Source organism: Pantherophis guttatus, chromosome 1 (assembly GCF_059756535.1).
Source record: "Pantherophis guttatus breed Tessera chromosome 1, ASM5975653v1, whole genome shotgun sequence".
Classification (NCBI taxonomy): Eukaryota; Metazoa; Chordata; class Lepidosauria; order Squamata; family Colubridae; genus Pantherophis; species Pantherophis guttatus.
Genome location: NC_142063.1, coordinates 3916078 through 3941282, shown reverse-complemented (window position 1 = coordinate 3941282; position 25205 = coordinate 3916078). Strand labels below are relative to the sequence as shown.

The 25205-nt window shown below is 40.9% G+C and overlaps 1 protein-coding gene across 1 annotated transcript; it reads left to right on the top strand.

Moving 5' to 3' along the window:
- Positions 1–10020: 10020 nt before the first annotated feature.
- On the top strand, positions 10021–24979 carry LOC132712100 (vomeronasal type-2 receptor 26-like). Its single transcript, XM_087883564.1, has 2 exons — positions 10021–10425; positions 24053–24979. Exons 1-2 carry the CDS (start codon positions 10021–10023, stop codon positions 24977–24979), a joined length of 1332 nt encoding a protein of 443 aa, XP_087739690.1.
- Positions 24980–25205: the final 226 nt, after the last annotated feature.

The window sequence follows — 25205 nt, the reverse complement described above, 5'->3', positions numbered from 1 at the left end:
TTGACGCCCCTGTTATAGCTTATTTATAGTTCTTATAATTTTTAGTAATGGCAATCACTATTAAATATTATTGTATGTACGTATTTATTTGGGTTTTTTAAACAAATAATGTATTTCAGTGATTCTCAATTTTCAAATGTTTTACAATTTCAAATGTGTGGACTTCAACTCCCAGAATTCCCCAGCCAGTATTCTGGGAGTTGAAGTCCAGACATATGAAAGCTGCTGACATTGAGAAATATGAATGTAGACAAAAATAAAATATCAGGATTTGTGGCTGACGAATCTATTGGTATGCCAATGTAAAGTGAAAACCTCTAACCTTAGCCTCAATAGCCAATTTATAATGCCATTGGAATTCAATACATTCCTGTATATAACCAACTCATCTCCTAGTTCATCTTGAACTAAGGAAGATCTGCCCTTTCTGGTAGATCATGAGGTATTCTATTATTTTCTTTTTGAGTTGTCCCCTGTAGATAGGGATCACAACTGTGAGAAACAGAGAATTCCGTCTGGGCAGATACAGCTGAAGAAACTAAACAGAGTTTTTATTTCAGATGCAGCCCACTGTGATCCCTGCCCAGAAGACCAATATCCCAACAAGGGCAAGAACCACTGCACTGCCAAGAAGATCCACTTCCTTTCCTATCAAGAGACCCTGGTATACACTTTAGCATGTCTTGCTCTTTTTCTCTCTTTAATCACATCTGCAATCCTAGTGGTTTTTCTTAAGCATCGTGAGACACCAATTGTCAAGGCCAACAACCGAGATCTCACCTACATCCTCCTGGTCTCCCTCCTGCTCTGCTTCCTCTGCTCCTTCCTTTTCATTGGTCAACCTAGGAAGCTCACCTGTCTCTTCCGACAAATGGCCTTTGCCGTTCTATTTTCCCTTGCAGTTTCCTCTGTGTTGGCAAAAACTGTCATGGTGGTTCTGGCCTTCATGGCATCCAAGCCAGGGAACAAGACAAGGAAACTCTTAGGAAAACCACTGACCAACTCCATTGTCTTAGCCTGTCCCCTGGTCCAAACACTTCTTTGTGCCATTTGGCTGATAACTTCTCCCCCATTTCCTAACTTGGATTTCCACTCCTTGGTAGGAGAGGCCATCTTGGAATGTAATGAAGGCTCAACTTCAATGTTTTATGCTGTCCTTGCCTACCTGGGTTTCCTGGCCCTTGTGAGTTTCACAGTGGCCTTTCTGGCTAGGAAATTGCCTGACAGCTTTAACGAAGCCAAGTTCATTACTTTTAGCATGCTGGTCTTTTGCAGTGTTTGGATCACCTTCCTCCCCACCTACCTGAGCACCAAAGGGAAGTCCATGGTGGCTGTGGAGATCTTCTCCATCTTGACTTCTGCAGCTGGTCTCTTGGCTTGTATCTTTTTCCCCAAATGCTACATTATCCTACTTAGGCCCAATCTTAACTGTAGAGAAAATATGATACGAAACAAGAATGTCTAATGCTGGAACTGGCCACTTTTCTGACTTTGAAGCTTATTTAGAATGGTATTGTCAGACTTGGAGGCCATATTAGGCCAGAAGCTCCAATGCTGCCACCTTCTCGTGTGTGGGAAAGTAGGAGGGGGGATTAAGGAGAGGGGTTGTTAGTAGACATAGCATTTTTCCTTTTGGTCAAGGTCAGGGCGATCCAGCATCTGGAGAAGGAGTGGTCAGGAGGCTGGATCCAGATGGAGCGGACGTTGATTGGAGCATGTGACTGACTGGGGGGAAAAGGGGATGGTTTGGGGAGCTTTGACTTACTGAAGGAAAATCCAGGCTTTTCAGATTCAGGTTTTCCCAGATGTGCCAGTTTGCCTATTCTAGTAAAGAGAACTTTGGAAAATGTTTGCTTCTGCGTCTTTACTTGGAGTTGGGTTTTTTCTGGAATGCTGACAGGTATAACATTTCTACAAACTCATGAGATGAAGGAGGCATTTTTCCATTAATAATTGGCTATTAAGTGTGTCACTGGTCACAATATATCTGGTGTCAGCAACATTAATACAGTGTTTTATTTTCCATTTAATCTATTTATCCCCAGTGAGGTCCAGTTCTTGAATGGAAATAAAACTTGCTATTAAAATTGTGTTTGTTATTTCATGGAGGACATTTTCTCATTTTGATCCTTTTAATAGAAACTTTTAACACGTTAATGTTTTACAGTGTTGGGGTTCACTATCAGGATTTTGGAGCAGGTATATTTGTGTCAGGGTCTTCATCATCGGCTTGGTGCCTTGCTGGCATCCTGCCATCAACGGGGAAGGGAGGGGGAGGCATTTGGGGCAATCCACACCAGTGTGTCAATTCACAAAGCATCCGTGGCCTGCTCTTGAGTTGCCATAGGAAAGGGGGATGGGAAACTGATGAAGCAACATGGCAGGAGCACATTCCAGACATATCTTTCTCAAGGCTGTCTCCCAGGGTTACCCATAGCGGCTGGAGGGGAGTGATCTCTACAACCTGGTAAATTGCTCCTTTGGCTAATGTGATTGATGACATACCCTGGGTTATCATTAGGGCTGTAAATTATGTGGGATCAGAGTTGGCTTCATTTGAGTGTGTGCCGACATGGAGCTCCTAATAAATAACTGGATTTCTTTTGAAATTTGGCTTGAGGCTCATAATTTAATCAGGGCATCTGTCGGAACCCTGGTACTGTGTATCTAATGGTGGGAAATGGGGAGGGGGAGCTAGCATGTAAAGAAGACCAGAGCTGTTTATACCAGTGATGCCAGGCATCTTCAAGGCCACTTGTCATGGGTGTGAGATTCCAGCAGCCTAAACAAGCCAGGATTTACCACAACATGGGATTGGGTGGCAACAGACCGGATGTTGGAGGAATGGATGGGAAACAATGGGTTTGGTTCTTTGTATCGCTGAGTGGGAACTTCAGATTCTGCCTCATCTTCCTGCAGCCAACATCTTTAGTAAAAGTCCTTTTCATCTCAATCAATTGAAGTCAAGAGACTGATTGTTTGGGGACAGGTCTGACAATACATGTAAGGCTACAAGTTTGTGTTAGTGTCTCTGTCTTCATCTGGGCAGCTGCTGCGCAATTCCCTGAGAGTGTTGTCTGCAAGGAATGAAAGATATGGAGAGCTGTACTGAGTTTTAGCTCTGTTTTCTTTGTTCATTTCTAATACGAAACATCCATCAGTTAATGTTTAAACAATTAGAAGGCCAATAAAATTGAGAGCAAGAGTTCAGACACCAAATGCGTCTCAGAATATTTATTTTTAAATAGGTTAGGGCACACGAGAGTAGATCTGTTAGAGTGTGCACAAGTCTACCACATGTATCAACCCAGGAGCAAGTACAGCAAACAGTGGTTTGTATCAAATAGTGGTTTTTATCTACAATAGGAATATAGGAATAATATACATACACATGCTACAAGCAATATCTAAACAAACAGCATTTACAGCAGGGAAGAAACTAAACTAATGAACCGAACACTCTAGCAGGGCTTCCACTTACTACACAGGCTCTTAAAGGGATAACAGCCAAAGAACCTGCTGATTTATTCCCATCATTGCATCTGCTGGTCAGTGTCAACTTGCAAAGCTTTCAAGTTGCCATGAGCAGGAGGGAGGGAGAACTGAAGTGAATTCCATACATTCTTCTGACCGCAATCAGAAGGAGGGCGTTAGGTTTCACAGTCAGCCAAAGTGGTTAATTGGAGAATGTGATTTATGACATGGCCAGAGAGGAGGGGAGAGACAGGGTCATAGGGGAACATAAATCTATGTAGAATTAATCCTAACTGCATCCCAGTATTGCTGGAATGGTGATCCTAATAAATGACTATATTTCCTTTGAAGTTTGGATCATGGCTCATGAATCTTTCATCATAGGGCATCTTTCGGAAACTTGACAGTCAGCTCTTAAATTATCACCTTGACAAGATCGAATATCTGAGGGAAAACTATAGATGCCCAGGAAGACACCAGATAGTACAACAGTCCCAGGCATGGCAGGGCAATATCATGCTGTACCAAAAATGAAAAGTTCCAGTCTTGGGGGGACCAATCATCCACAGCTGTGTGGTTTTGCTAGGATTCAAACTGAGACTGTTTCTCCCCCATCCAACACCTTGAAGGCACTAGGACAAAAAATCAACAGTCAATGGCTGTACAATTGAATATCATCTGCATATGGATGATACCTGACTTGGAACTGAGAAGACCTGACGGAAGCACCTTAGCAGTAAAGTAAAAAGTAAAGTAAAGACAAAAGTAAAGTCTTACACTTAGGTAAGAAAAACCAAAAGTACTCATATAAACTGGGTGAAACAAGGCTTAATAGCAGTGACTGTGAGAGAGATCTTGGAGTCTTAGTGGACAACCAGCTAAATTATGAGCCAGCAGTGTGCAGCAGTAGCCAGAAAAGTCAATGCAATCCTAAATTGCATTAACAGAGGGGTACAATCAAGATCAAGGGAGGAACTAATACCACTCTATAAAGCCTTAGTAAGACCACACCTAGAATCCTGCATCCAGTTTTGGTCACCACACTACAAAAAATATGTTGAGATTCTAGAAAAAGTGCAGAGAAGAGCAACCAGGATGATGAGGGAACTGGAGACTAAAACATATGAAGAACTGTTACAGGAACTGGGCATGGCTAGTCTAATGAAGAGAAGGACCAGAGGAGACAAGATAGCAGTGTTCCAATATTTGAGGGGTTGCCACAGAAAGGAGGGGGTCAAGCTATTTTCCAAAGCACCCGAAGGTCAGACAAGGAATAATGAATGGAAACTGACCAAGGAGAGTTTCAACCTAGAAATGAGGAGGAACTTTCTGACAGTGAGAACGATCAACCCATGGAGCAGAAGTTGCTTTTGGAAATTGTGGGAGCTTCATCACTTGAGACTTTCAAGGAAAGATTGGACTGCCAGCTGTCAGAAATGGTGTAGGGTCTCCTGCTTGAGCAGGAGAGGGTTGGACTAGATGACCTATAAGATCCCATCCAACTCTTGTTAATCTGGCAAAAAGGGTTGGACGGGACCATCTCCAATCAATACTGACTGGAACCAGCTACAAAACAGACAACTCCATAACACCATGAACTAATTTTATAATTCAATGCCCTGCCATGTGTGGCTAAATAAACGAGTTATTCCATCTAAGCATTTGTATGATTGCTCACACTGAGGTATAACTGGTTTTCATGTACCACCATGTCCTATTAGCACAGTATCTGAACAAACTATGTGTCAGCATCCCAGCACTGACATATATAAGGAGAGGAGAAGCTTGAACTTTTGACTACTTTAGTCCTTTGAAGATTCTGTCTCCTCGGAGATGGGAGGGGGAGACATTCCTGTGATCTGACAGAGAAGGGATGAGGAAAGTGGCTTGGAAGATAGCCAATGAGACGCAGAGAATTGGGGATTGGAAAGGGAGGGCTTGGGGGGCAAAGGTCAGTGCTGACCGTGAAAGAGCCAGGGAGAGATCACTATGCTCAATAAAGAGAAAATTTCCTCCAAGATCGGCAGTTTGGAAATTCATTTATTTTGAGATAAATGAATTATTTTATTTTATAATTATTTTGATCTGTCTCCTCGGAGATGGGAGGGGGAGACATTCCTGTGATCTGACGGAGAAGGGATGAGGAAAGTGGCTTGGAAGATAGCCAATGAGATGCAGAGAATTGGGGATCGGAAAGGGAGGGATTGGGGGGCAAAGGTCAGTACTGACCACGAAAGAGCCAGGGACAGATCACTATGCTCAATAAAGAGAAAATTTCCTCCAAGATCGGCAGTTTGGAAATTCATTTATTTTGAGATAGCATCAAAACCTGACACTATGACACGTCAACTCCATCTTCTGTATTGAAGTCACAGAGGTCAAATAACCAACTTCACCTTGACTCTCAACTCCATCTGGTCTGTAAATTAACAACAAGAGATACAAACATGTTTTTCCCTATTTGATGTGCAAGCAACATCTATTGCTCAGTGGGTAGGACAATTGTTTTTCATCGCAATTATCACGAGTACAGTCATTGCTAAGGTATCCCCTATGGGTTTCTACCCCAAATACATCTTCCATGATAAAACCTGCTTTAATAAACATCTCTGAATTTTCCAGATGGGAGTAGGCCATGTCACCTTGTCTTGCACAGAGCTAAGAGACTGAGCTGCCTACTGGTTTCTCTTAGGTCACAGCCCCAACACTGGTAAGAGGAAGCATGGTTGATACCAATTTGCACTGAGGCCAACCAGAGGCATGGCCGGTCTCTATTGTGCTAAAGCTCTGATGAGAATTCAGGTGCTACCTGCAATTTAGCTTCTGCACAAACCTTGATTTCTGATCTAGGAGGGAAGGTGTCAAGAATGAATGGGATGCCTCTCCTTCTACTGCACTTCTGGCTCCTGCCTCCAACTACTGCTAAGAGGATGCAAAGTGTATGTGTGACAAAAAACCCTTTCCGGATTCCAAAAGATTACTATAAGCCTGGAGATCTCATTATTGGTGGGAACTTGCTCCTGAAAACAATTATTTCCTCCAATTTCCCAGACTTTAAAAATGACCCATCCCTGCCTCCTATCTCACTATTGTAAGTTCTGCCTGGAGGGAAAAGATGTAGATTATTGTTTGCTTTGTTTTGGATTCAGAAATGCTTCTTCTAGTGATGTTTGCGATGTCGTGGTGTAATTCAAATATTTGTGCTTTTCTCAATAAAGAGCCAAGCTTATAAATTAAGTAGAATCCCAAGTCTTCATCAGGAAGGCAATAAACAACATACATCTTAGAAAATGATTTGGCTACTGAAGGATTTATTTGTATAATTTTAATTTGTAAAAAGTCATGGTTGAAAACTCCAATAAAAGCCCAATTCTGTTCCAGGGATGGTTCATTTTTTTAAAAAAATCAGTTTTGAAATTAGCAGTGCTCATGCATAAGGGCCTTTAGTAAATCAATGCTGTGATGTTACATTAATTAGCAATGTTAAACAAACCAGCTCCAAGAAAGGACCAAATTGATTAGGGTGGAAGAGGAGCAACTGGGAAGGATTTCAGACACTTGAGCAAAAAAAGAGGGTGGGAGGGAGAGAGGGAAAGAGAGAGAGAGAGAGAGAGAGAGAGAGAGAGAGAGAGAGAGAGAGAGAGAGAGAGAGAGAGAGAGACAGAGACAGAGACAGAGACAGAGACAGAGACAGAGACAGAGAGAGGGGGGAGAGAGAGAGAAGTTATTGATTTGGACACACAGGTTTTTCTTCTTTCTAACAAAGCCATCCAAGTTTCTTTTTTTAAAATTCTTTTTTTTTAAATTTTATTATGACACAGTATGACAATCATACATAACATACTACATATAAATCTCTCCTCTTTTTTAAACATTGTTTCTTCGTGGTCTTCTTTCCGTTATTATAACTTTCTTCCCATATTTATTCATTTTTTCCCCATTGTCCCTTTTTCTTTGATTACATTGTATTTTCTAACATTAATAAACTTATTTTGATACATTTCTATACATTTGTTATATACATATTTTATACTTTTAATTATATGCTTATTTTGATGCATTTCTATAATATATATATATATATATACATATATATATATATATATATATATACATATATATATATATATATATATACATATACATATACATATACATATACATATACATATACATATACATATACATATACACATACATATACATATATATATATATATATATATATATATATATATACATATACATATACATATATATATATATATATATATATATATATATATTCTGAGGTTTTCGCGAGTATTTGTATGTAGGTCTTTGGTTATTCGGGTTTTCTCCCGCGTAAAATTGGAAGTACTTTGGCGACGTTTCTAGGAGCACAAGGCTGAAGACACCAGCCTGAAGATGACGAATGAAACTTTGTCGAAACGTCGCCAAGGTACTTCCAATTTTACGCGGGAGAAAACCCGAATAACCAAAGACCTACATATGTATGTATGTATGTATGTATGTATGTATGTATTTCTCTTTAGCCAGGTTCTTCCTATGTAAACCAAGATTTTTATGCAGCCCTATTTCAGTGAAATCACAATCCACTAGTTTCTAGGCTTTTTTCAGGCAGCCAACAAGCACCCTGCAACTTCTTCCCTGTGATTGTTATTCTTTATTTCTCGACTCAAGCCATAAAGCCGTCCAAGTTTCATCAAGAAACATCGATTAAAAAAAAAAAAAAACCCAATGAAATCTGGCACTTAGTGCTCCAAAGCACAACACAAAAGGCAAGGCAGTCTCCCACAATAGACACCAGCTTTCCTGAATGGCACAGTGGTTAGAATGCACTATGGGAGGCTAGCTATGCCCAGTGTCAGGAGTTCGATCCTGACCTGCTTAAGGGTTGACTCAGGCTTCCATCTTTCTGAGGTCGGTTAAAAAAAGGACCTAGAATGTGGATGGCAATAGGCTGGCTCTGTAAACTGCTTAGAGAAGACTGTAAAGATTGTGAAGCAGTATATAAGTCTAAGTGCTATTGCTGTTGCTGTTACTATAGCCTCATACCCATGAAGTACCAGCAGTTCCAGGCCTTGGTGTTTGCAGTCAGAGAGATCAACAAGAATCTTCTTCTTCTCCCCAACATCACACTTGGTTTCCACATCTATGACAATCACCAGATTGAGACGAAGATTTATTTAACCGGTCTCTCCCTGCTCTCCACACGAGGCCAAATGGTTCCAGGGTATACATGTGACATGAAGGACCCTCTGCTCTCTGTCATTGGAGGTCTCAACTCCAAATCCTCAAGGCAGATGGCCTCCATCTTCAGCATCTTCAAGGTCCCACAGGTAAGAAGAATGCAGTATGGAGTAGAGAAACAACAGAAGCCCAGACAGAAGCCAAAGGTGAAACCAATGTTGGGGGGTGGGGGTTTGAAGGGGGCTCGGTGAAGAAGGTTAAATCAGCCATACCACATAGAGAATCCATCCTGCAGTTGAATTCATTTTTAGGTATTTATATGTCAAGATATGTTTTTAAATAACCCTAAAGCGATAAATAATGAGATATTTCCTACATGCGGAACTTCTCAAGATAATTCCTTCCTCATGTCTTCTTCATGAAAGTGTAGCCACCTTTTCAGTACTAGCCCTCTGCTCTTCCCCAGTAGCATTTTGGACACCTTCTGACCTCTCATCTTCCAGCGTCATATCTTTCTGCCTTTTGGTACTACTGTCCATGGGGTTTTCATGGCAAAGATACTGGAGTGGGTTGCCATTTCCTTCTCCAGTGGATGACGTTTTGTCAGAGCTCTCTACTATGACCTGTCCATCTTGGGTGGCCCTGCATGGCATAGCTCATAGCTTCATTGAAGCCCCTTCGCCATGACAAGGCAGTAATGCATGAAGGGGTTTCAGTGCAGTAAATTCTTTAAATCAGGTTGATGGTTTGTTCCCTTGACAAGTCATGCAAGCTATATAACTGGTGGATCTTACTTAGAAAGGAAGAGCTTAGTCTTGCCATTCAGGATGACTAGTGGGGCAATCAGCCATACAATGGTGATCCCTAAAGTCACCATAAAAAATTACTTTGTCTTTGAAAGAAGAATCTCACTTTCTCCAGCTCGGTGTTGGCTTTGAGTTCTCTCAGGGAGAGAGAAGACTTTATCCTTCCTTCTTCAGGATTAATTCCAAGGAATTTCCTCAGAATGTGGGTATAGTCCAGCTACTCCTGTATTTCCAGTGGAATTGGGTTGGTCTCTTGGTCTCTAAAGATGACAGTGGGGAACGTTTTATCTCATCTCTGATGCCAATGCTCAAGGAGAAGGAGATCTGTCTGGCCTTCGCTAAAATGTTGAAATCGGACGATCTTTCTAATACGATGCTCAGATTCCTTTGGCTTTTAAAGTCTTCCTTTAAAGTTGAAGTGATTGTTCTCTTTGGAGACTACGGAACGATTGCAACTTTGCAGGGAGCTCTGTATTCTTACGAGCAATGGATAAAAACATCGTATGGCAAAGTTTGGATAATAACTTCGCATTGTGAACTTAGCGGGATGGGGTCTCTAGATACACTGGAATATATGAAGCCCTTTCACGGGGCTTTGCATTTTAAGGACCACACCGGGGATGTCCCAGAATTCAGCCATTCCCTCCTGTCTTCAGATCCTTTCAACTCACAGGGTGACATCTTTCTTCTCCAATGGTGGGAAAGGGTTTTTGACTGCAAGTTCTACAGACGAGGGAAAATCCCTAAAGTGGAAGAGAAAACATGCACGGGAACGGAGAATTTACAGACTCTGCCAGCTTTTATATTTCAGACGAGCATGACAGGTGACAGTTACAATGTCTACAATGCCATTTATGCTCTGGCACATGCATTACATACAATGTATGAATCAGGAGCACGGCCAGCTATGATGAGGCTTGGAAAGAGGATCTCAAATGTCCAATCGTGGAAGGTAATCTCTGGGACTTTTGATCCAGTCCACAGATCCTTAGAGAAGTGTATCTATATCCCGCAATTATTTCTTGAATTACTGATTAAATACCTCAATATCAATGGATCTCTGATCTGACCATGGGTTTTTTCTTAGGCTCCCTCTGAGTTTGTTAAAATCAGTTCTTTTAAAGTTTAAGACATTGGATGGATTATATTCTATTGCTGGTTTATATTAGTTACAGTAGTGGCCAAAATTGTGGAAACTTTTTGAGGAAAGTATATTTTTGAGGTCTGATAGATAATAACACCACTTTTTTTTGGGGGGGGGGAGTTTCAAGATAATCCTATTCCACTGCTGGAATGGCCTGGGAATAGCCCAGACCTTCACCCAATTGAAAATCTATGGAGCTGACTAAAGAAACTTGCTAGTCAGAAGCGACCCAGCAATAAAACTCAGTTAATAGAAGCCATCATGCAATCTTGGTTTCACATTATAACAGCTGCAGAACTAAAAGACTTGGTTCACTCCATGGGAAGACATTGTAAGGCCATAATTCATGCTACCCAACTAAGTATTAACTGATGTGATAATTTTTGTATATCTGGTTTTTTTCTACGTGTTTCACTTTTTTTCTTTATACTGCAACTGCTATTCTTATAGCAAATCCTTCATAAAGGTTGTTGCATTACATTCGTGATTAAATTATCTTTCCACTGATACATAATTTTATGGTACTACTCACCCCAAAAAAGTGGTGTTATTAGCTAGTTTTAGAAAATACACTTTTCCCAAAAGGTTTCCACAATTTTGGCCACTACTGTATATTATTAAGCAGGATTAGGGTTGACGTGATGGTAGCCTTTCAGTATTTGAGGAGCTGCCACAATGAAGAGGAGGTCAAGTTATTTTCCAAAGCACCAGAAGGCAGGACAAGAAACAATGGATGGAAACTAATCAAGGAGAGAAACAACCTGGAATTAAGGAGAAACTTTCTGACAGTGAGGACAATTAACCAGTGGAACAGCTTGCCACCAGAAGTTGTGGGTGCTCCATGTGAGTGCTTTCAAGAAGAGACAGGAAAGCCACCTGTCTGAGATGTTATAGGGTTCCCTGCTTGAGAAGGGGGTTGGACTAGAAGACCTCCAAGATCCAGCTCTATTCTGATTTTCCAGCTCTATTCTGATTTTCTAGATTAAACAGCAAGTACTAAAAACAATAATATAAATTAAGTATAATTTTTAAAGAGATAGAATTGGGATAAGAGAAATCAAACATGGGGGTCCCCTTGAAGAGCACTAGGAGGCTCCAACTGGCGCAGAGTGCGGCCGCGCGGGTGGTGATGGGAGCGATGTGGCGCTCCCATGTAACACCTCTCCTGCGCGAGCTGCACTGGCTCCCAGTGGTCTTCCGAATGCGCTTCAAGGTTTTGGTTATCACCTTTAGAGCGCTCCATGGCTTAGGACCTGGTTATTTACGGGACCGCCTGCTACCACCAATAGCCTCCCACCGGCTGGTACGCTCCCATAGAGAGGGGCTCCTCCGGGTGCCGTCGGCCAAACAATGTCGACTGGCGGCCCCCAGGGGGAGAGCCTTCTCTGTGGGGGCACCTACTATCTGGAACGAGCTCCCCCTGGAGATACGGAGGATCCTGGATCTGCGTACCTTCCGTCGCGCGCTCAAGACTTTCTTGTTTCATCAGGCTGGCCTGACCTAAGTCTGTCCCCTTTTTAAATGGAAATTTTAAATTTGGTTTTAAAGTATTGGGGTTTAAAATTTGTCCAGCCAAATTATTTAATTCGTTTTATTCTATTTTAAATTTTGTATTTATATTGTTTTATTCTATGGCTGTTCACTGTCCTGAGTCCTTCGGGAGTAGGGCGGTATACAAATTCAATAAAACTAAACTAAAACTAAAGTAAAACTAGTTCTCCATAAATTCCATAGAAGAAAGACCTTCGTATAAAGTCCTGAACAGTCTTTAGAACTGGTCTGAATTTCATGGGGTAGCCATTTGAGGGAGGAGATGCAGCACAGAGCAAGATGACAATCTGGGTGGATTCTTCAAAAAGTCAGTTGAGATCCTAGTGGGCATATTTGCAAAACTACCTCACTTTCTCTATCTATACAGTATATAGCTGTGATGACGAACCTATGGCACGCGTGCCACAGGTGGCACGCGGAGCCATATTAGTGGGCATGCCAGCTCAGCTCTGGGGCACATGCGCACGCCGGCCAGCTGATTTTCGGGCCTTCTGGGCCCACCAGAAGTAGGGAAACAGGCTATTTCCTGCCTCTGGAGGGCCTGGGGGCGGAGTGGGGAAGGCCCGTTTTTCTTTCTTACCTGGCTCCAGATCCTTTCTGTGTATCTGGGAAGGGCGAAAACAGCCTTTCCCACTCCCTTGGAGGCCTTACGGAGGCTGAAAGGGCCCATTTCCCGACTCCCGGTGGGACAGGAAGTGACGTTTTTTCCTGTCCCCAGCCTCCAGAGACTCCTAGAGAGGCTCCTACAGACTCCTAGAGAGGCTCCTACAGACTCCTAGAGAGGCTCCTACAGACTCCTAGAGAGGTTCTGGAGTCTGGGGACAGCAAAAAATGTCACTTCCTGTCCCACCGAGAGTTGGGAAATGGGCCCTTTCAGCCTCTGTAGGGCCTCCAAGGGATTGGGAAAGGCTGTTTTCGCCCTTCCCAGATACACAGAGAGGATCTGGAACCAGGTAAGAAAGAAAAATGGGCCTACCAGGCCATCAAGTGCCAGGAGTGGGGGGGAGGGGGAGGGGGGTTGTGCATGCATGCGGGTGGGCACGTGCGCACGTGACCCTCCCCCGCCCTCCCTCTCCTGGCACGCGATGGCAAAAAGGTTAGCCATCACTGGTATATAGCCTAAATACCATTTGTAGAAAGACACTCAACTCAATTTCTTTTAACCTTGGTTTATATTTCTATGACTTAGCATCCTGTATGACCCTACCCCATTTGTTCAGTTTGCCATTTGTTGCACCTCTCAGCTTGTTGTGTGAAAACAGCCTCTGTCAGCCTCAGCACACAAGGTTGGAGTCCTAACAGGATCATAGTCTGAAATTCATCAATCTTTCCACATCAAAGGCTGCACGTTGGACTCTCTGGACAATTTAGGTCAACTGCTTCTTCTCACGTGGCCCAACCTGTCACTTTGCTCTCTTTAACTATTAGCTAGAGAAACCAATACAATGGCATTGTGCAATTGCATTACGACGGAAACTGTTTAAACATTCCTAAAATGCAATTGTCACTTGCAAGACATATTAAGCCTTAGTAAGATCACACCTGGAATATGCCAGGCCAGGAATGCTTTATGAGTTGACAGAATACTGCATCCAGTTTTGGTCACCACATTACAAAAAATATGTTAAGACTTTGGACGAAGTGCAAAGAAGAGCAACTAAGGAGCCTGGATAGCTCTGCAGATTAAAGCACTGTAATTTAACACCAGCTGTCTGCAATTAAAGTAAGTTCGAATCTCGCCAGGCTCAAGGTTGACTCAGCCTTCCATCCTTTCTAAGGTAGGTAAATTGAGGACCCAGTTTGTGGGGGCAATAAGCTGACTTTGTATAAATATACAAAAAGGATGAAGGCTATTGCTTAGCGCATTGTAAGCCGCCCTGAGTCTCTGGAGAAGGGCGGCATATAAATCAAATTAAAAAAACAAAAACAAACCTAAGATGATTAAAGGCCCGGGGACTAAAACATATGAAGAAGGGTTGCAGGAATTGGGTATGGCCAGTCTAGAGAAAAGAAGGACGAGGGATGACATGATAGCAGTCTTCCAGTATTTGAGTGGCTACCATAAAGAAGAGGAGGTCAACTTATTTTCCAAAGCACCAGAAGGCAAAACAAGAAACAATGGATGGGAACTAATCAAGGAGAAAATCAACCTGGAATTGAGGAGTAACTTCCTAACAGTGAGGACAATTACCCAGTGGAACAGCTTCATCACTGGAGGTTTTTAAGAAGAGACTGGGCAGCCGCCTATCTGAAATGGTATAGGATCTCCTGCTTGAGCAGGGGTTTGGACTAGAAGACCTCCAAGGTCCCTCCCAGCTCTATTTTGATTCTGAAGACTTTGAACCAAAGTAAAACATTTTAAAATGTATACAGCCAAGTATATCTGGGGGGGGAAACATAGAACAAATGACTAATGTGAACAGAATAATGTGGCATGAAAACTTTTGTCTTTCATGTAAAGACAAGAGCCTTGGTAGTACAGGAGTTTAAAGCCCCCTGTTATTAAGCTGGTTATTAAGATCAGCTGCCTGCAATTACTGCAGGGTTCGAATCTCACCAAGGCTCAAGGTTGACTCAGCCTTCCATCCTTTCTAAGGTAGGTAAATTGAGGACCCAGTTGTGGGGGGCAATAAGCTGACTTTGTATAAATATACAAAAGGATGAAGGCTATTGCTGAGCGCATTGTAAGCCGCCTTGAGTCTCCGGAGAAGGGCGGCATATAAATCAAATTAAAAAAATAAAATAAAATAAAAAAAACTGGGTTTAAAGAAGCCACTTTACAAATTCCCAATGATAAAAAGAAATGTTCGTAGTGTTGGGGAAGGAATCAAATATTTCAGGTCACTCCTGATTACTGAGATCTGCACCAAAAGATCTCCTCTATCTTGTCAGACATCCATCCATCATTAGAGTAGAGTAGAGTAGAGTAGAGTAGAGTAGAGTAGAGTAGAGTAGAGTAGAGTAGAATAGAATAGAATAGAATAGAATAGAATAGAATAGAATAGAATAGAATAGAATAGAATAGAATTCTTTATTGGCCAAGTGTGATTGGACACAAAAGGAATTTGTTTTGGTGCATACGCTCTCAGTGTACATAAAAGAAAAGATACGTTCATCAAGAATCAGAAGATGCAACACTTAATGATAGTCATAGGGAAACAATCAATATAAATCTTAAAGATACCAGCAACAAGGTTACAGACATACAGTCATAAGTGGGAGGAGATGGGTGATAGGAACGATGAGAAGATTGATAGTAATGCAGACTTAGTAACTACTTTGACCATGTTGAGGGTAGAGCCACTTGAGAACTGAACTGAATGTTAGAAATATTAACATTGAGAAGTTGCACATTTGGCAAGAGAAAATCAAAAGAGGTCAATAATATATTATTTATGGTCTTACCCCACTGGGATTGACCCGTAGCATTCATGCTGGCAGGGGAGGCATGCTACAGGTCCTGTCATCCTGATTATTGCGGCTGGTGGGGCCTTCTCTGCCCTCTAGAACATCTTGGCCCCCGATGTGAGGCGGACCCCAAACTTCCTATCTTTTCATAAGGGCTGTGCCAGTCGGCTTGGAGCCCAAGTGGGGGATCAGCGCAATGGAGGTGGTTGATCGAGTAATAACAGATCCCACCTCCCCGCTACTTTGTCCTTGAAATCCCCATGTGTCTTTGGTTTTAAGGTTTGATTTTTAACATTTTTGTTTTAGCTGAAATGTAACCGTAAGCCACCCAGAGTTACACTTTGGTAAGATCGGAGGTCAATAAATTTTATAAATAAATAAATAAATAAATTCTATAAATAAATAAATAAATTTTACGAATAAATAAATAAATGAATAAATAAATAATTTTTATAAACAAATGAATAAATTTTATGAATAAATAAATAAATTTTATGAATAAATAAATGAATTTTATCAATAAATAAAGTTTATCAATAAATACATTTTATCAATAAATAAAGTTTATCAATAAATACATTTTATCAATAAATAAAGTTTATCAATAAATAAATACATTTTATTTTCTATTATATTTTCTCATACACGGAGTATAACAAAAATCAGTTGTATATAAACTATAATTTTATATAATCAATTATTCTAGAGGGTCTGGCAATTGTATAAGCATGCATACAGTATATACATATGGCATTCCATCTTTCTATTCAACTGACCTGCTCTCTCTTAATATATTGAATTTAATAGCCGAAACAGTAAAGTGTATAATGGGCCAGATCACACAGTTGTAGTTGATTGGTTGGAGAGTGTGGGCTCCTGCATGAGGCAATCTACTTTATGATTGGTTGCTGGGTGAGAAAGGGGAGTTTCCCTTTTTTCCCCTCGCCTTTTCTTCTGTGTGCTTTGTATGCGTTCATCCTATTTTACATCAATGTTTGAAGGTCTCTTTTTCTTTCAGGTCCTTCCCTATTTGAGGAACGTCCACTTCAACAACGGTGCTGGAGATGAAGTCTCCTTGTCAGAAAACGGACTGGGATCTGCTGGTTATGATCTTCTCAACTGGATTTTCTTCCCTAATCAATCTTTTGTCCCCATGAAAGTTGGGCAAATAGATCACGGGGCTCCTCCTGGTCAGGATTTCACCGTTAACTCTGATGCAATCGTCTGGGCCACAAAGGTGAGTTGAAAGGCAATGTTGTAATTCTGTCAGGGTTCAAGTAACAAACCCAACAGAATCAGAACTCCGAGACCCAGGGTTTCCTCAAAGTATGAATTTATTAGGAATGTCATATTGGCACAGTTGGCGAAACCCCAACTCGGAAAGACCTGAGGTTTTCCCCACCCAAATCAAATCCCAAAATTCATGCCCCCAGGCCTCACGTCCATCACAGGGTCCAATCAGGTCGCAGTCCCAATTCCAGTTGGCTTCAGTCCACGCCTTCCCAGCACCTGGTGAGAATGTCACTTGGTTCCCAGGAGAAAGAATTTTATTTTGGCTACACATGCCCAGATATCTCTATCTCCCCCCCTCCCATTCCCACAAGTCCAACTGGCCTTGCTGTGGCCGGTTGGACTTGTTGAAGATGCTCCAAAATGAAGATGCTCCAAAATGGCTTCAAGGCAGACAATTTCAGGGTAAAATGCATTCCCTCCTAGGGATTCAAAACATCCCTCTGACTTGAAAAATGGTCAGTTGAGCCAGAAAATATGGCAGGCATTTGCTGAAAATGTAAGGGTTTGCAGGTAACACATTTGAGGTCTGATTTGTGGCAGGTCCACAAAGGGTTTGGATTGGGGAAAAACAATATTTGCTGCCAGCTCAGGATGCAGTTATTTATTTATTTATTTATTTTATTTCCAATTTATATACCACCCTTCTCCCTGAGGACTCAGGGTGGTGTATAGCCAGAATTAAGAACATGCAATACAAATATTAAAAAACAATTAATATATATATAAATTTGGCCCAAAAATTAAAAATCACAAACCAGTTAAAACATTTAAAAATTTCTTCTTAAGCCAGCCTGGCTTGCTGGAAAAAAGTGGGTTTTAAGGGCACGGCGGAAGGCACTGAGGTCTTGGATTCTCCTTATCTCTGGGGGCAGCTGATTCCAGAGGGTGGGAGCCCCCACAGAGAAGGCCCTCCCCCTAGGGGTCACCAGCCTACATTGTTTGGCTGATGGCACCCTGAGGAGGCCCTCTCTGTGGGAGCGCACGGGTTGATGGGAGGCCGTCGGTAGCAGCAGGCGGCCTCGAAGATAGCTAGGTCCTATGCCATGGAGCGCTTTAAAGGTGATGACCAACACCTTGAAGCGCACCCGGAAGACCACCGGGAGCCAGTGCAGCTCGCGCAGGAGCGGTGTTATATGGGAGCACCATGCTGCTCCCGTCACTACTCGTGCTGCTGCGTTCTGGACCAGTTGGAGCCTCCGGGTGCTCTTCAAGGGGAGCCCCATGTAGAGAGCGTTGCAGTAGTCAAGGCGAGAGGTGACAAGGGCGTGAGTGACTGTGCACAGGGAATCCCGATCAAGAAAGGGCCGCAAGTTAGAATAAGCAACAGTGATTTCCATGGATCATATTCATTCAATTGGATCCTCATGGTTCTGTTTTTTAAAAAAGCTGTAGCTCAATCACACAAACCTATATGTTTTTTTTTTGCAAAAAGTTTTTTATTTTTTAAACAAAAACAACATAAAAACATCATCCTTCCAAACAATTGCAGACAGTATTTCGATCGGTTAAAATCATTTCGTGCTCTCAAAATTTTCAAAATATCATTATATGACAAATGTTCTTTCCTCTAACAAAAAACAAGTGTTTAAACATTTTATCCAAATTTCATTTCATATATAATATTTCATCTCTATGCTTTATTATCTATCCATTGATAAAATAGCTCCCATATCCAATAATATTGTTTATATCTTCCTGTTCTCTTATTTCAAATGTCAATCTACTCATTTCAGCACAATCCAACATTTTCTTAATAATTTCTTCATCAGTAATTATCTTCTCTCCTTTTCCAATTTTTTGCAAATACAATTCTAGCCACTGTTAAAATATTCACAATTAAATATTGCAATTCTTTATTAAATGTCTCTGGTAAGATCCCTAATAAAAATGTCTCTGGTTTAAAGTCAATATGTCTCTCTGTCATTTTTTCCAACCACTTGTGTATCTTAGTCTAAAATCTCCTTGCTTCTATGCATGTCCACCACATAAAGTAATAAGATCCTGGGGTCTGATGACACTTCCAACACTTCTCCAATTTGTTCTTGAACATTCTGGCTATCATCGTTGGGGGTAAATGCCACCTGTAAAACATCTTATACAAATTCTCCTTATATGCTGTAGACATTGTCATTTTATAATTATGTGACCACAATTTTTGCTATTTCTCTAGATCAATATCATAATCAAAATTTTTCCCCCATGCTATCATTGATTCTTTAACTTGTTCTTCTTCCAATTTTACCTCTAACAAATATCCATATAACTTTTTAATTACATGGTCATCAGAACCCATTAATATCTTATCTAAAATAGTCAAAACATTATAAAAGCCTTCTTGTTTGCGATCTTCACGATATCTAGAAAATATTTGCATATATGAAAACGTATCCATCTTAAATCCCTGATCTTCTAAGTCTTGTTTTAATTAAAGTTCACCCTTTTCATCCAATAATTCACTATATCTAACAATTTGTTCCCCTTTGAATATCACTGGATATGAAAAAGCTTCAATTGTAGATACTCAGACTGGAATCTTCAAATAATGATATTTTTTAATCCTCTCCCAGTTCAAAAACAAGGCTTCACGTATCTCATGTCTTCTAAAATACCCCTGTATTTTAGTTCCTTTGTACCATAAAAAGGCATGCCACCCCATCAACAAATCATGTCCCTCCAAATTCAGTAATCTAGTGTTTTTCAATGTTACCCATTCTTTAATCCACATTAAACTAGCTGCTTGGTAATATAATTCAAAGTTACGTAGACCAAAACCACCCCTCATTTTAGCATCTTGTAACAACTTAATTTTTATTCTTGCCTTTTTCCCTTGCCAAATCAATATCATTTTATTCAAATCTGTAAAAAAATCGTTGTCCAACTTTATCAGAATCATCTGAAATAAATACAAAATTCTAGGCAAAATATTCATCTTAATAGTTGCAATTCTCCCAATTAAAGATAGTTGCAAGTTTCCCCATTTTTCCAAATCTTGTCCTATCTGTCGCTTAACTTATTGTAATTATTTTCCTTAAGAGAGCTACACCTTGCTGTCAAATGTATCCCCAAATATTTTACCTTATTCGTGACCTGCATATTTGAAATCTCCATCAATTCTTCTTTTTGCTTTTTCAACATATTTTTAGTCATTATCTTTGTCTTCTCTTTATTAATTTTCAAACCAGCTACTTCCCCAAACTCTCCAATGCTTTCTAACAATTTATTTATTGGTATTAATGGTTCTTCAATAATAAAAACCAAGTCCTCTGCAAAAGCTTGCAACTTATATTCTTCTTTCCAAATTTTCATACCTTTTATCTCTTTTTCTTCTCTAATATTTCTATTTAAAACTTCCAATGTCAATATAAACAATAGTGGGGACAGTGGACATCCTTGTCTAGTGCCTTTTTCTATTTCAATAAAATCAGACAGTTCTCCATTGATCATGACCTTGGCCTTATGTTTGGAGTATATAGCTTCAATTGCCTGAAGAAATTTCTTTCCAAAGCCCATCTCCTCCATTTGTAACATCATAAATCGCCAATTCAAAGATGCACAAAGGCTTTTTGTGCATCTAGAAATATCAAAGCCATCTGCTTTTCAGGATGAGATTCATAATATTCTAAGGTATCTAAAATTATTCTTATATTGTCTCTAATTTGTCTTTTTGGCAGGAATCCATTTTGGTCAGAATGTATAAAGTTATTCAAATATCTCTTAAGCCTTTCTGCCAATATCGTAGCAAATATTTTATAGTCCGCATTTAGCCGGGATATAGGTCTATAGTTTTTGATTAGTTGTGAGTCTGTCTCTTCTTTGTGAATCAATGTAATATAAGCCTCGGTCCATGTTTTGGGTATTTCTCTTTTTGTCATTACTTCATTCATAACCTCCAGCATTGGGATTGATAAAGATTCTTGTAACGTCCTATAATATTAAGCTGGCAGTCCATCTGGTCCTGGTGCCTTTCCATTCTTCTGTTTCTTAATTGCCTTGGTTAGTTCTATCTTCGTTATGTTTCCATCCAACAGCTCCTCAACGTCTTTGGGAATTTGTGGTAGTTTTGCTTTTTGTAGATAACTTGCCACTTTATCCTCCTCTATTATGTCTTTCTTGTACAGTTGTGTATAGTATTCCTGTATTATTTCCCCCATTTCTTTATTTCCAGATCTACTCTGTCCTTGATGATCAATTAGTTGTATTATTTTTCTTGATTCTCTTTCTTTTTTCAGTTTATATGCTAACCATCTGCCTGGTTTATTGATCATAAAAGACTTGAAAAGGAATTCCAGAAAGATCCATATAAGAAAGATGTAAAAATTAAAATGGATATTATAAAGCACAAAATGGATCTATTGGAGAAGGAAGAATTAGCTCAAAAAATAAGAGCTGCCAAACAGAATTATTTTGAAAACACACAAACCTATATGTTGTTGTTGTAATTAGTTGCAAAGTCGTGTCCGACCCATTGCAGCCCCATGGACAACATTCCTCCAGGCCTTCATGTCCTCTACCATCCTCTGGAGCCCATTTAAGCTCACATCTACTGCTTCAATGACTCCATCCAGCCACCTCATTCTCTGCCGTCCCCTTTTTCTTTTGCCCTCAATTGTTCCCAGCATTAGGCTCTTCTCCAGTGAGTCCTTCCTTCTCATTAGGTGGCCAAAGTATTTGAGTTTCATCTTCAGAATCTTGTCTTCTAAAGAGCAGTCAGGGTTGATCGCCTCTAGAACTGACCGCTTGGATCGCCTTACAGTCCAAGGGACTTGCAAGAGTCTTCTCCAGCAACAAACCTACATAAGACTGCCAAAATCCCAGTTCCAATCTCCAGCATCTAAGTGGTGTGCCAGGATTGCCAGTGGCATGAATCCCCCAAGAGCTTTTCCTGCTTCTGGTAAACCCTGGTGAATAATAGCTTTTGGAGACATTCTGAATGTGGAGATAAGAATATGGAAAGGAATGAATGAAGCATGTTCATTTCTTAGGTCATCTCAAGCATTTCTTTTTCCTCTTTTAGAAGGTGCCCTTTGCCAGGTGTAGCATGAAGAGGTGCCATGCAGGAGAGAGGAGAAGTGTTCCAGAGGGTAAGCAGGTTTGCTGCTACCAATGTGCCCTTTGTCCAGATGGAACTATTTCTAATCAGACAGGTAGGAGATGGGTGATGGGAACGATGAGAAGATTAATAGTAGTGAAGCCTTAGTAACTAGTTTGACAGTGTTGAGGGAATTATTTGTTTAGCAGAGTGATGGCTTTTGGGGAAAAAAACTGTTCTTGTGTATAGTTGTTCTGGTGTGTAGTGCTCTATAGCGTCTTTTGAGGGCAGGAGTTGAAACACTTTATGTCCAGGATGTGAGGGGTCTGTAGATATTTTCACAGCCCTCTTTTTGACTCCTGCAGTATACAGGTCCTCAATGGAAGGCAGGTTGGCAGCCATTGTTTTTCCTGCAGTTCTAATGTACAAACACACAAAACAGCAGGATTCCTGGCTGACAGATCTATTAGTCTTTTGGGGATTACAGGATGAAGTGGGTGTGGGCCAGTGGTGAAATCCTCCGAGGTCTGCTACTGGTTTGCTGTGCGTGTGAATGCATGGTGCATGCCAAATGCGTGCTTTGTGCGCGCATGTGCAGTGCATGCCAAACGCACACTTTATGTGCAGGGTCACTGCAGGCACTAACACACAGCACTGAAAAAGAAGGCTTAAGAAGCCTTTTCTAAGGTAAGTAGAACAGAGGGGGGGGAACAACTGTGCTGCATGATTTAGATTCACTAGAAATTAGGATTTCCTGCTTTCTAGTGAATATAAATCACGCGGCACAGCTGATCGTCGGAAATATCAGGTTCGTCTGAACTGGTAGCATTTTGTTACTACCGGTTCACCCGAACTGGTCCGAACTGGTAGCATTGCACCCCTGGTGTGGGCAAGTTGGCAATTTCTCTGAACCTAAAAGCCACTGTACTCTTGGACATGTCCAGTGATTGGAGAAGTTCTTTTTTTCCCCCAGAGGAAACTGACTGGTCCAGCTAGAACTGAACAAATTACTGTCTCTGGAGAACTTATCTCTATCAAATGAAGGTGAATATATATGTCCCAGGATAATGTTGCAGGATCCAAACTGGGTCGGTTACCAGGGCCAAAGGTTTAGTCTTCTGAGTTTTTGGACTCATGCTGGAGCCCTATCAGAGTTTGCAGTAGAAATCAAATCCAGAAAGCACACACAAGTAAACTGATTCAGCAGGATTCATTAACTTCTTTATATACATAATAACACATGAGTAAATGTACAATACCAATAGCAGATTCTTCCAACGTGGTAGAGAGGAGAAATCAGTTTTTAGTTCAGAGTTCAGAGCAGACTAGTTCCGTTTTAGAGCTGAACACAGAGCTAAACCATGCCCAAACTCCTTCCAGTTTCTGTTTCCAAAACAGCTCTCACTGGCTGACCCAGTTGCTATGCCTATTCATTGGCTGACCTTGTTACCATGTCTTCCTAGTCATGAATATTCTGACAAGCCCATCTTCAGGGAACTTCTCTCTAGCTAGAGAGAAGATCCCTGAAGATAGGCTCCAGCACAAGTCTGAAAAGCCAGAAGACAAAACTTCTGGTCCTGGTGACTGATACAGATTGGACCTTGGGACTTATCTTGATGGTCACAATGAAAGAAGTATGATTTGTCCATTTAAATCCACTGTCAAATGCACAGTGGATCGTTAAATCATCCCCTTTGTGTGTTTGCCACAGCAGAAAGGGCACAGTCATATCACATTAAGGGAGGGATAATACTCATGGCAGATGCCCCTGAAATCCTTAGACAAAATTTCTTTTTTAAAATATAATTTTATTAAGCTTATCCAAATATAACGTGTTTAATATATCTATTCAAAATGTCCACCACTAATATAAACAACAGGAGAGATAAAGCACAGTTAGAAGAATTTATCAGTGGGATGACTTGCCTCCAGAAGTTGTGGATGTTTCATCATTGGGGGGCTTTAAGAAAAGACTAGACAGCCACTTGGTTGAAATGGTCTAGGGTCTCTTGCATCCACAGGGGGTTGGACTAGAAGACTTCCGAGGTCCCTTCCAACTCTGTTATTCTGTTATTCCTTGTCTTGGGCCCTTTTGAATTTCACATGGTTTGTTAAATTGCCATTAAAAGTAATATTTCCTTGTTGTGATCTTAGACAAAGATTCTTGATTTTTTAGATGCAACCCACTGTGAGCCTTGTCCAGAAGACCAATACCCCTGTAAGGACAAAAACTATTGCATTGCCAAGAAGCTCCACTTCCTTTCCTATCAAGATAACCTGGGATACACTTTAGCTTCTTTAGCTCTTTCTCTCTCTGTGATCAGTTTGGCGGTTCTGATGATTTTCCATAAACATCACGACACACCGATTGTCAAGGCCAACAACCGAGATCTCACCTACATCCTCCTGGTCTCCCTCCTGCTCTGCTTCCTCTGCTCCTTCCTCTTCATTGGTCAACCAGGGAATATCACTTGTCTGTTCCAACAATCTGCCTTTGCCATCCTCTTTTCTCTTGCAGTTTCCTCTGTGATGGCAAAGACTGTCATGGTGGTTCTTGCCTTCATGGCTACCAAGCCAGGGAACAGGGCAAGAAAATTCTTAGGAAAGCCATTGACCAACTCCATTGTCTTTGGATGTCCCCTGGTGCAAGCAGTTCTTTGTGCCACCTGGCTGGGAACCTCTCCACCATTTCCCAACTTGGACTTCCACTCATTGATTGGCGAGATCATCTTAGAATGCAAGGAAGGGTCAACTTTGATGTTTTATGCTGTCCTCACCTATCTGGGTTTCCTGGCCTTAATCAGTTTCACAGTGGCTTTCCTGGCTAGGAAACTGCCTGACAGCTTTAATGAAGCCAAATTCATTACTTTCAGCATGCTGATTTTTTGCAGTGTTTGGATCACTTTCCTCCCCACCTACCTGAGCACCAAAGGGAAGTCCATGGTGGCTGTGGAGATCTTCTCCATCTTGGCCTCTGGAGCTGCTCTCTTGGTTTGCATCTTTTTCCCCAAATGCTACATTATTCTGCTGAGGCCCCATCTGAACTGTAGAGAGAATATAATGAGGCAAAAGAACCTGTGACTGATGCAGGAATTGGAAACTTGGAGTTTGGGACATTTTTCTTTTTCATCCAAAATGAGAGAAGGACTTGTCCATCAAATAATGTGATGTGACTAATCACAAAGTATTTATTAATCAGTAGCAATTACCCATCCTTTTATCCTTCTTTAGGACCAGTTGTCCCAGAGAGAATCCTATGATCAACATGGAAACATTTTTTAAATTTTATTTTAAAATTAAAAAAATG